Source organism: Lates calcarifer, linkage group LG20 (assembly GCF_001640805.2).
Source record: "Lates calcarifer isolate ASB-BC8 linkage group LG20, TLL_Latcal_v3, whole genome shotgun sequence".
Lineage (NCBI taxonomy): Eukaryota > Metazoa > Chordata > Actinopteri > Centropomidae > Lates > Lates calcarifer.
The window spans coordinates 19350577-19363222 of record NC_066852.1 but is presented as its reverse complement, the minus strand read 5'-3'; the positions used below and the strand labels follow the sequence as shown (position 1 = coordinate 19363222).

The 12646-nt window shown below is 43.0% G+C and overlaps 2 protein-coding genes across 8 annotated transcripts in view; one reads left to right on the top strand and one right to left on the bottom strand.

Annotated features, from left to right (window-relative positions):
• Positions 1–11: 11 nt before the first annotated feature.
• LOC108893205 (ras and Rab interactor 2) lies at positions 12–3993 on the bottom strand. Of its 2 annotated transcripts, none has more exons than XM_018691067.2 (6): positions 3813–3993; positions 3061–3264; positions 2816–2936; positions 2441–2513; positions 2146–2237; positions 12–1913 (listed from the first exon to the last, which is right to left on the bottom strand). In XM_018691067.2, exons 2-6 carry the CDS (start codon positions 3262–3264, stop codon positions 538–540), a joined length of 1866 nt encoding a protein of 621 aa, XP_018546583.1. In that variant the 5' UTR covers positions 3813–3993; the 3' UTR covers positions 12–537. The 2 variants fall into 2 exon arrangements, with proteins under 2 accessions (XP_018546583.1, XP_018546584.1); XM_018691068.2 differs by having other exon boundaries at positions 2822–2936.
• Positions 3994–4297: 304 nt separating this feature from the next.
• The window catches only part of LOC108893208 (RNA-binding protein 4), a 13390-nt gene continuing 5041 nt past the window's right edge, over positions 4298–12646 (top strand). For 2 of the 6 annotated variants that reach the window (XR_007815314.1, XR_001962617.2), the window contains exons 1-9: positions 4298–4406; positions 5043–5222; positions 5529–5713; positions 5897–6079; positions 6174–6283; positions 6413–6694; positions 6781–6986; positions 7246–10956; positions 12210–12350. Coding sequence is in view for 3 of the 6 variants with exons in the window: in XM_018691073.2 (XP_018546589.1) it covers positions 5062–5222; positions 5529–5713; positions 5897–6079; positions 6174–6283; positions 6413–6694; positions 6781–6986; positions 7246–7717 (1599 nt within the window). In the remaining 3 variants the exon portion in view is untranslated. The other 4 variants (XM_018691074.2, XR_001962618.2, XM_018691073.2 and 1 more) reach the window with 4 other exon arrangements.

Genomic DNA, 12646 nt, shown 5'->3' with positions numbered 1-12646 from the left:
ATATCTTCCCCCAAAAGAAAAAAGCCATGTGTCTACTCCAACCCATTCACATTGCTGCAAGACACTCTTGCGTACCTTTGACATCTGGTGCTGAACATTCACATCATCCTCATATTTATCCATTGTTTTACAGCTGTTGTTCTGTTTCGATTTTCAGAAGAAAAAATGCCTTAGTTACAATTGGTAGCCAACCAAATATTACTGTATATTTCTATTTTTACCTTTGATGCAAATAAATAAAGGTAGCTAAGGATTAACTGTGATGGACTACCTATCAAGAGAGTTACAAGTCCTTCAGAAAACCCTAGGTACAAAATCTGACAAAATATTTATTGAATGCTTGAAAAATTGGCTGTCAATAGAGCATGAAAGAGAGTGTGCACAGGGTGTAGTTAAAACATGAGAAACCAGCATGGGCTTGGAAATGTTGATTTTGTACTGAAAAACATTCCCATCAACGTAGCTACACCAACTCTACACAGTGCTTCACGATATCACATTATGCAATTCAGTGACAGTCTTATATGTTTTTCTTCGCTAAAGGCTCGTACTGTTGTCCAGTTGGTGGGGTAAGTGAGGTGGAGTCTCTAGTGCCCCCTCAAGACTGCTGAAGGAACTGCAGCTGTCTGTGTCATTAAGAGAAGCAGCATTCATCTGTAAAATCAGACCCTTTTCCTCTTCTTCCTCTTCCCCCTTTTCGTGCAGCTCCTCATTTGTTCCACTGTCCTCATCCTCATTTTCATCTGCACCTGCTCCCTCCTCCTCTGCGTCTCTCTCTGATCTCTGCTGATCTGGTCTTGAAGGGGTAGCAGGTGTGTGATAAGCCTGCTCGTCCTGCTGAGAGAGGGGTGAAGAGGTGAAGGGAGAAAGCGAGAAGGGGACATTTGAAGAGGGAGATGGGGACTGGCAAGGTGAAAGAGAGGGCGAAGCACTCAGTGAGTCTTGTGGAGAGTGGGAAAAGGGGACCTTGGGAGAAACAGATGGGGACTGATAAGGGGAGAGAGAGGGAGAAGCGCAGGGAGAGCTGTGAGGAGAGAGGGACCGAGACACCTTGGGGAAAAGGGGAGGCGCCATGGGAGAAACAGCTGGGGAGAGGTAAGGAGAGAGTGAGGGATAATGGGAGCAGTTGATCAGAGAGGGCTGCATGTAGTCTGAATCATCTGGGAGATGCACCATTGCTGTTGGTGGCTGAGCTGTAGCCTCCGCTCCCTCGACTCCGGCTCGCATTTGGCCTGGTTCTATCTGTGTTTGGCCCTGCTCCTGCATCTCAAGCTGGGAGTGAGGAGTTGTGGCTGGAGGTGGCTCTTGGGCCTCACTGAAGGAGGCCAAAGGCTCCAGAGAGTCCTGAGCTGTGGGATCACTCACTGTGGGAGTGGCTTGACCTGGGCTCTCACCCTGTAAAAGGTCTGGGCCTTTACTGGGTTGGGCCGGTCTGTGTCCCTGTTTCTGGACTTTACATTTCCCCTTAGTTTTGGGCATTAGAGGCGGTGGAGGTGGCGGAGCAAGAGGGGGTGACAACAGGGTCGATGTCTCTGTGGAAACCCGGACCTTGAGGCTGCGTTTGAACATGCGGCGTCTGGACAAAGTGTTCTGAGACTGCAGGAAAAGGGGGTTGATGAAACAGAGAGCGCCCAGGCCGGAGCCGCAGTCCAGCTCTCTGGGGCTGCGCGTCGTGATTGGACAAAACTCATGGAACAGAGTGGGGTTAGAGCCTGATTGTTTGGTAGTAGTGTTTGATTCAGGTATTGTCTTGGGCTGGGAGTCCGAGTCTGGCTGGGGAGCTGATTCAGGGCCCGTCTGTAGAGGAGCGGCGGGCGGGGCTGAGGTTACAGTGTCTGGGTTCTTCTCCTTGTCCTTCTGGGGCTTAGGTGGCTCTCGTGGCCCACGAACATTTAGGTGGGAACTCCAAAATTCTAGAAAACAATGAAGATGTTTTTTTTTTTATTGTACTGAAAGTTTTTAACATGTTAAAAGCACCCACCACATTTTACATTATGCAGTTTGTTTAACCTGAAGCAGCTGGGAGGTAATAAATTTATGTATAGTATGTCTGCGCCTTGTGTAAATAAATCCTTTAAGGCCCAGGTATTTGAGGTTGAGGTTACAAAATCTGGTGTAAGGAAACAAGGAGTTGCGTTAACCAACCTACTCCCATGTGCGAGATGGACTCAAGTTCTTTGTGGGATGTTGCCTTCGCAATGGCTTCGGGAAGCTCCAGAGGGAACGGTAATACATCTCTGACACACGCACAAAAACAATATATAATAAAAACACTAATATTTGTTCTTGCAGATCAATAAATTTCAACAATGATCAATGTAGAAAAAGAGAAAAAACAACCATTAAACAAGAGATGTATAGAAAGAAATCTGAAAGAGATTATTGAAAAAAGAGATCACAGAGGAGGCACAATTGAGAATGAGCAAGACAAAAGTTTTACCTGCTGACACAGTAGAAGGAAATTAGTCTTGGGAGATCTGGGAAGCTGATGGCTGAAGTCTCCAGAGACAGAGCTGGGGAGTTTTTGAAGAGGGAGATGGATAATTAGTAAGAACAGTGTGGTTACAGTGTGGCCATGCAATTCCAATCATTTTAGTATAAATACAGTTTCAGAGACCTGCTATTGTATATATGCATGTGTGCAGTTGTAAAGCATACATGAGTAGTGTTCACCGGACTTGAATAAGTCTTGTACAAAATAAATGATCTGTTTTCAACTTTGTGTCTATTGATAGTTACACTGCTGTGATTATAAATCTCTGTTCATACACAGAAATCACATATTGAAAATCATTAGGGTTCAGACGTATCAGACCCTTACTGCTGTGTTCCTCCCTGATGCCAAACTGCTGAACGAAGGATGGCACGCTGTCATCTGCCAAACGGACACACAGCACGTTTCTCTGGGATGTGCGAGATTTTCGCACCAGGAATGTCTGCAGGATAACGTTATTGATTACTGAGTGCACGAGTGAGTGTGTAGGACATGCAGAGAGAAGGCAAGAGACAGATGGCGTGCTTGTGATTTTCTTTAAAGAGCACTGAACGTGTGTATCTGACCCCAGGAGGCTCCCTCTGCAGTATGTGCAGTGCAGTGGCTGGGTTGATTGACAGCTGAAGCCAGACAGGAACTGTGAGCAGGAGGCGGTCCAGTACGCTGATGCTTCTCAGAGACCCACGTTCCCTTTGATGCCCCACGAACTTGCGCGCTGATGGCTGGGTGGGCTCCGGGAAATCATACAGAGGTTCCTCTTGCTGTGCCATCTACACACAAACACACACAACAAAAATACACACATTGTTATTAATTGTCCTGCAACTGATGGTGCACCCCTTTGTGTACTACAGGTGGTAATTATATGTCTCTGTGGTCACATTCAGAACAGGAAGGTGGGTGGGATTGCTGCAGACACACACCTGAGACATAAATCTGTCTGGACTAGGACAGCAAGTCCAGACTTGGTAAAGTGTAGCAGCTCAGACAGAGATTAAATGCTATAAGAAACACACTTTTAAAATACAAACACATGCAGGATGCACAAACGCCATAGAATAAACAAATATGAAAAAATAAATATTGATTTAAGGGTATTATTATTGATATATCTAATATATCTTCCACGCTATTAAAGCTGCCGCCTGACTGCGGCCAACACGTCAACATCTGTCTGGATCCGCAGTGTGCATTCCTGTAAAATTTGTACATTTCCTCTTCAAACTATGCTGCACACACACACAGTCTTCCTGTAGCGCAATCTCACAACGTGTTACATCAAATCGTTTGTACCGAGCGATTCTCATTTTAACATTACCTCTATCCCCTCTATTCTCCTTTTTTCATCCCCTCCGGCTCCACTTTATGATGGCATGTTCCTTATTCCTCCATGATCCAAGTTTACTACTGTGAAAAGTCAACTTCTCCTTCACTTCGGCCTGTCATAACGTGTGTTGCCAGGTCTGGAGACGTCTTTCCTCTTTGGCTCCTCCTCCTGCTCTCACCTGGAAACAAATATGTCACAGTCCTGTAAATCACGACTTGGAGCTAGACTAAATTATTTTAAAGTAGGTTGACCAGCACCAGGTTTAATTGAAGTGTAATAGCATTAATACGATGGGCGTTATTATTATAGGTAATAGTAGTAGTTGTTAATCTATTGCTACTGCAGTGGCCTTGTGTTTTAACAGTAAATGAACTAACAATGCAACAATAGGAATAACAGAGATGTACAACCCATAACCTCTAAATTTTCTAAAAGGATAGGCATACATTTTGTGATTTTGTGAGCCTGGGTCGACAATCAGCGGTGCAAAAATGGTGAAAGTGCGCCCCCATGGCCGCCGCTGCTCCGCCTCAAACCGGAGCCGGATGTGAGGTTTGAAATACAACAGCTCCCGGACCGCGTTGGGTAAGAAGGCTGTGTACTGTGTTGGTGTAATTAATGTCTTTCCCTCCTTTTTCTTAGGCAAAACCGAAAACGTGGCTGGTTTCGTTTGCATACTTTGTGATAGCTCCTACGAGTGATGAGCACGTAGCATAAATAAACGCTTTCACTCACTACGATAAAACCACTTCGTTAGCGTTAGCTTCTTAGCTAGCGGTAGCTACATCGTTGCTGCCGTTTAACAAGATGGCCAGTAGTATCAGTAGTTTTTAGCTGACTGTTGGTCGTGTAACTGAGCTTACGTGTTCTTAAACAGACAAGTTTTGGCTACTGTTCACGTGTCGTTGGTCGGATATTAGCTAATTTAGCAGACTGCCTTTCACTTCACTGAATCAAATTTCGCCGCGAAAGTTAGCGGTTTAATTAGCTTAGCTAATAACACTCGACTAGCTAGCGTCAGTGCGCTTCTTACCAGGTGGCAGTGTTATAACTCGTTATAAATAATAACTTCATTATATAGTATCACTCCAGCTGAATAAAACCAGCCATGGTTAGCTAGTCGTTATTTTGCCTACACATAAATTATCATTAGAACTACATAGATTTACAAATTAATTCGCGTTAAATAAAGTATCAAACCTAACCGATACTCTCTTGCAGATGCCTGGTTGATACAGAGATGAGTGGTGACAACGTTAAGTTGTTTGTGGGGAACCTTCCTTTGGATGCAACTCACGACGAGCTGAACAAGTTGTTTGCTCCGTATGGAGAGATCAACACCTGCTCCTTGCTCAGACAGTATGCCTTTGTTACCCTGAAGGGAGAAGGGGCAGCAGACAGGTATTTAACTGGCCATTACCACTGATATGTTGAATGAATTGTTGTTCTTATATATCTGAGGAATAATGTCAAATGAAGGGTAAAATTTTATACACAAAGTAAGAACAAAACCGTAACTTCCATTTAAATATAAAATCACTTGTGAAAGCAAAGAATGACTGACAGCATTTGGTTGGCATCTTTTTCATTTGTCCCATTCTATAAATTGTTTTATTCATTTTTAACCTCACTTAAAATGTCTGCAGTATTACTGTTAGGATATTCTACTTTTCACATGACGACGATAACAAATTCTTGTTCTTACAGGGCCATTCGGCATCTCGATGGCAAAGAGTACAGAGGCAGGCCCCTGGTGGTTGAGGAATCCCGTGCACGCCCACCCAACTCCACCAAAGTATTTGTGGGGAACCTCAGTGCAACATGTTCAGCAGATGACCTGCATGGACTGTTCTCAACCTTTGGAAGAGTTTTAGACTGTGACAAAGTCAAAGGTGCGTTAGAGAGCCGATCGCCAATCGTCGAAAAATTTAAGCCCGCATTTAGATTTTGTTGAATCTGGTTCTGTAAGTGATTGAAATGAGCCGTTCTGCTTGAGTGTATTAATATTGGACTTATTTTAATTTAAAATAGTCTCGTGCTAACATTAATCTTGCTGCTCCCTTTGTCTTCTACAGCCAGATTATGCTCAAATGTTGGCTATGCCTTTGTACATATGGAGAGGAAGGAGGATGCCATGGCAGCTATTGATGCACTCAATGGGACCATGTTCAAGGGCCGTCAGTTGGCTGTAGAGCTGTCCAAAGCCCAACCTTTGATCAACCAGATTGTAACTCCTGGAAATTCAACTAACGCAGCCGGTAATGTAACAGCAGGCGATATTTTGCAAGTGTTTTGTGTGTAGCTAAATAATTAAAATGTTCTCATCGTGTTTGATGCTCCATCTCAATGCAGGTGGCAGAGAGGGTCTTCTTCCCCGACCACCTCCATCACTAGAGCATCACCAAAGTCAAGCAGCTGTGCTCGCAGCAGCTGCTGCAGCTGCTGCAGGACTACCCATACAAGTAGGTTAATTCTTCACTATCATAAGAAACCTCAAACTAATGATCTCTGAAAACAGTTGTTGAAAATATATTACATCTCATGATTTTACGAATCATCACTTATGTAAGTGGACTTTCTTGTCTCTGCAGGTTCAACAAAGTGTCCATAACTCATTCTACAATACCACATCCTTTGACCCCACCTATGCTGCTCTGAAGGGCATTACAAGTGCTAAAGGTGCAGATGGGGTGATATACGGTGCTCTTGCGAGCCAGGTGTATGGATCTGTTGCTGACCAGGTGTACCAGGATATGGCCAATCACAACCCTGGACCCAGCGCCGCCGAAGAGGAAGTGGAGCCACCAGGCGGACCAGATCCAACAACGCTTTTCGAGGCTGCAAGAGCCAAGTTCTTTCAGGAGGGACAAAAGGTCTTTTAACATTTATTTGAGTTAAAACATATAATCCTCCCCTCCTCCTTTTGTGTTGCTAATGATGATGTATATTTACTGATAAGGTTCTGGCAGAGCAGCAGGCAGGAAGAAAGACAGCGTCTTCAGATAATGAGCGGGACCGCAGCCCAATCAGAGGGAATCGAGCTCCACTCCTCCCCGATCCTGTTCCAGGTTCCTTCGCTCAGATACGACCCAAACGACGCGCCCTGCTGCCAACACCACCTGGAGGACCTGAGGACCCCGCAGCTGCCACCGCTACTCCTGAAGGGTCAGATCATGTAGCTAGGAACACGTCAACACATTTTAATACAAGATGGAGGCAAAAGAAAAATAACTACATTAAACCTGCTTCCTTTTATAATAACAACGGTAGTTCATTCACATAGCATAAAATCTTACATTTACAACACAACCTTCTGAAAACAAACAATGAAAACTTGACCATTAATTCATGTCTGATGGGATTTTTCAACTAACTTTGTTTTGTTTCTACTCTACTTTCTCTTCAATTGTAACCTGCACTCCAGGTCTTACACAGAGTACTACCAGCAAATGCATCAATACCAACAGTATCAACAGTACCAACAACAATACCAGTACCTCCAGTATGCCTACACCAATCCTCCTCCACCACCTCCTCCACCTCCACCGGCCACCACACAGGCACAGACCTCCACCACAACCCCTGCACCCCCAGGGACATACTCAGCACCCCCAACATATGCCGCATCAGGAGCCTACGGAGCCCCAGGAACTTACGGCGCCTCAGGGAGTTACGACGCCTCATCGGGGAGTTACGACACCTCATCTGGAAGCTACGACGCCTTGGCAGGCTATGACGCATCTGCAGGCTACGGAGCATATGATTCATCAGGAGCTTACGCAGCAGCGGGAAGCTACTCCGCATCCACACCGTATGAGCAGACACCCGCACACGGGCAACCCATGCCCCAGCGCCATGATTACCCTTACCACACGCCAGAACCCCCTTATCGATAGACCCATCCCCCACACACTCCTTCCACACTGCAGATTTGTGTGTGTGTTTGTGTGTGTGCATGTGTGTTTACATAAGGGACCGTTTAAAGAGGAATATCAGAGAGGGAGCAAGGTTGTAATTTGAATGTGCTTTAATTCTAAAACATCCTCCCCTTTTGTACATTTGAACCTAGTCTGTAACTAGCAGTTGGTGGCTTTGAAGTGGGTGATTATACGAGTTAACAAGTGGACACAGGTGGAAATTAGTGGGACAGATAATACTGGAATATTGTCAAGTATTCAGTTTCCTGTTAGAGGTTATAGAGGTACAGCTGGTTCCTTGTTGAATGTTAATGAAGCTTAAATCTTTCTTTGGACTTAAGTTTGACTCAGTGGCCAGGGTTAGATTTCATAGAATCTCTCTGTTTGGTGGTGGATCAAGGCCTCTTATGTACTCTACAGAAGAAATCTGCAGGAAAAATGGAGGTTCCGTTACAATGTTGTTTAATGTGCAGTCCAGAGTTTATGACACTAAATTTTTAACTGCATCATCACACAGTGGGCACAAAACTAAAAATACTTCTCAGTATCTAAATAACAAATACTTAAGTTATATCTGTTTGAATAGAAGAACTGATATCATGGCAACATGACAAAATTATCCATCTTGCATTCTTGACCTGTTAGCAGGATATGAAAAACTTGTCTTCCTCCTGTCAAAACTTAGTAGTTTAGTAGTAGTTGGAGATTCAGGTCTGTACAGGCACATGTTCCTTTATGGCGACCAAGTCAAACCTACATTTTCAAGGCCACAAATATGTGTTGGTGTAGGAGACCTCTGTGTGGAGTATGTAACAGGCCTTCATTTGAACTTTGTCACGTTGACTCTTTTGCGTTGAGCCAGGCTGTTCATCCAGACATTTAACTGCAGACATTTTCGTGCAGCATCAGACAGATTTTGTTGCCTTTTCTATACTGAAGAACCCCCACCTGGTAAAGATTGAGAATGTGTGTTAATTGACCAGATTGTCTTATTATATGTTTCAGGCGGGTTTCTCAGAGCTGACAGGTTTTAAAGCTCATGAAGCAGTTCACACTCACAGCAGGGGTGTATCATTTTTTGACCGTCTCAACTTTTGGGCCATTGAAATCTTGGATGTGGCAAAAATCACAGTAACAGTATAGACTAGTTGGAATTGTAGGTCGATCAGATTAAATTGCAGACCAGTTAACTCTGTATCATTGAGTGATTTTGTGGTTGCCTGCTGGCATGAAAGGTTTTCTTGTTGTTTTGAGGGTGTGAAGAGTGGCTCGAACGCAAATTTCTAGTCCTCACAGGTCATCCTGATTAATTGGAAGGGTTTAAGTTAGACAGATATTACCAGTTTGTGACTGTGGATGCCATAAGTTTCATAGTTCATTGGAGGAATAGCCAAGAATTTTTGAAATGACATTGATAGCAACAGGGAAAAATACTGAGTGGATGTTTTCAGCAGTTAAATTGAAGTATGTGATTTGAATGCTCTCTCGGAGCTGTTTGCCATAATTTACCTTCCTTATTTGTTCTTGTTAAGCCCAGGCTCAGTGTTCATCTCGAAGTGAAACACAAGTACCAATCTGAGAAGTTAAATATATCCTGTCAGAGTTTAGTCAAAGGTCAGTGTTTGCTTCTAAAACGAAAGAAACCTTTAAGTAATTTTGCAATCATTTGCATCTTTTGTTGTATTTCAGTTTTGTTTTGAGTTGTTGTCAGAGCATCCTGTGCGAAAAGCAATGTGAACACATCCTCATCTTTCTCTAACTTAAATACTCAGTTGTACCTAAGACCCCAGCCTGAAGAAGAGCAGCTGTGTTTTTGTTGGTTTTGTATGTACATATTTGAATTTATAAAAGCAGCAAATATTGTTTGGCCAATGATGTTCAAAGAATCTGAGCTTTATAGATACTTAAATTTCCAATTGGTTTTTGACATTTTTGTATCATTAAGTTTTGCTCCAGTCTTACCAGCTGCTGTGGTGCTTCAGCTTACATTGGAAACCACTGGTGATTTAGAGTGAAAGTTGAGCTAGTTTTCATACCAGAAAAATGTACAATTTGGTACTTGTGTAAATACTTGACACCTTATTTTAAACTGAAAAAGTAATGTCAACCAACATTTGGTAAGAATATTGACTGTTAATATTAAGATGAAGTGATTGTGTTTCTTCCCGAACAGTTGACAGATAGTGAGTGGATGAGATGAAGTAGGACTGTTGTGTTGTGGTGCCAGTCTGTTAAAAATGGCAACCCTTTTGTGTGGCTGAAAAAAGGATTACCGTCATGCTTGTAGCATGTAGTGAGTGGATTTGAGCCGCTGTGGCATAGGAGTGTATAAACTAAAAGGCACTGTAAAATCAGATATTGCGTACGAGTTGAGGTGCAGATTCTAGAAATTATAGGGGTAAAAAGTGAGAAACTATTTGAGCTGAGAGCGGGTACAAGTGTTATCTTTTCGAAATGCAGTGCAGTAGCGTGTCGCTGATGTGCATATAGCATAAGGTTATTCGCTGAGTGGATATGAGGTGACAGTTTTGGTGCTGCAGGTGAACATGAAGGTTGTTTTGGATTTAGTAGAAGGCCGCTGATTTTTTTTTTCTTTTTTCTTCTTTTTCTTTTTTTCCCCGAGCAGCAGTGAAAAGGGCCGGTGACCTTTTCCCTTTTCCCTCTTCTGATCTCAACAGAGACACAGTTAATTTTGACAAGTGGCTAGGATCACTGGCTTTCTCTGCATTCATATCACAACTAGACAGCTCTTCGACTCCACACTTATATCTAGATGTATTTTAACTTGGGTTCATTGCATTTTACTCATGTAAAGCAGACCACACGTGCAAATGATACTAATGCACACCTGATTCCAACTGAATTTTATGACTTTCAGTAGTTGTTCCGTTCGTGATTGTACCACACACCAGTTACTCATCCTATTTCTTATTCTCCGCCTGAATTGGTGGTGCTGTGTTAGGTTTAAGTGACACATAGCCTCTTCTACATTTTCACATTATTCCACCTTCTCCATGTGAACTGTTAGTTGCATGCCTTGTTGTTGCTGCTGCTCCAGCCACCTTCTTCCTCTTGCTGATTATTGCAGCTAGAGTGGGAGGGAGCCAAACTGAGCCCTTGCCCTGGACGTACGCCACACGCAGCTGTAGCGTGGGATGGGGAAAACAGCAGCGTTAGGCCTGAAACTGCTATGGACGATGGGGTGTCCCCCCGCTAAGGTAAACACTCAGACCACACACTCCTGCCCCTCCCCGAAACACGCGTATACACTCACAAACACACTCACACGCACATACAGGTACACCTTTGGCCATACTTCCTATTCCTCACCTGTCTTAGGGATTTTTGGAAATGGATCTCCCATCCTTTTTTGATGGGAGGTAACTTTTTTCCCTGCTTTTGATTTTCTTGATCATATCCCTACATTTCCCCCCCTCCCAAGCATACTCTGCTCATACATTCCAGCTCCCAACATACCAACTGCTCACACACACTATCTTTTAAGGACACATACACCACCTTTTTGTCTAAATCTGAACCCTTTCTGAAGCAGGCGCGTTGTTCTTAGTACATCCTGCATCTAACAGCCTGTTGCTCAAGAGTAACAGGCGATCGCAGCCAGAGCTGGACGTGGGACATTTAGGTAGGACGCGTTGTTTTAGTTTTTGTAAATGTGCCCCTGGGGCCACTTTGGGGTTAAGTGCCTTGCTTAAGAGCACATCTGTAGGCCCTCCATTTCAGAGTTGAATAACCTGGCTCAGGATCGGTTGCTGGTTCAACGCTCGTCTCCCCCTCTCCCCCAAAAACAGCGATTTTTGATGCCACATTCAACTTGTATGAATGACAATGAACACAAATACTATCATTTTGTTTTAAATTACATTTTTGTCTATGTTCTTTGAAATGTTTAATTATCAATAAATGAATTTCAACTGAACTTTATCTTTCCTGTGTGAATATCTAAAGGACCAAGCTAATGATGAATCACCGTTATCATTACTTTTCATGTGTTTGTGGAGGAGGCATCAAATAACTATTAGAGCTCAGCATCAGATGACGTTTTATTCAGTTTTCTTCCAAAAACATCAACCTATGCTTTTCAAATAAAAACCAGTAATTTGATAACAATCCAAACCTGTTGATAATTCAATCACTTTGATATAGAAAAAAAGAAAATGAGAAGAAATTGAAGGTACTGAATTTCACTCCCTGCTAACAAGACTTTTTCATGGTCATTGCTGAGTTTCATTGACTCAACAACAAGCAGTTTTACAGATGGATACTAGAATAATGAATGAGTGAGGTGAATACAGTATACACAATGCTGAGAGTATACTGAGGTATTACGATGAGCAGGCCTATGTACGTAAATGGACAAAGGGTGGAGCGTGAAACTGCATAGACATCATGCGCCTGTCACTGGCATGAAAATGCAGTTTCTGCTCTGGTAACATGTACGTCTGGTTTCCAGCCACCAGATTAGTCCATGAAGTAGCTTCAGTGATGAATACAAAGGATCCCTGTTGAGTATCTGCAGACACTTGAGTGAGTAGATGACGGTCTCTGGAGTCTTCCATTATGGAAAATACAAGACTACAAGCAAACCACTGTTGTAAGTACCTCTTGACTTAAGTTCACCTCATGTGTCACTCTTTTTTTGTCACTTTAGAGAGCAGGTATTGTGTGCACTGACTATTTACGTATACACTGGGGTGGTAATATTTTAGAAATCCTGTTTTTTTTTTTTGTATTGTATCACTGGACTTGTATGGAGTGACAAGGGCAATTAAATGTAAGAGAAAATTTGCTTCCTGTAATAGACACGTCCATTGAAGCAGCTTTTCTAAAACTGCTAATTCTAAATCCAACCCCAGATTAAATATTATAATTATTAGTTTGCCTCAAAGT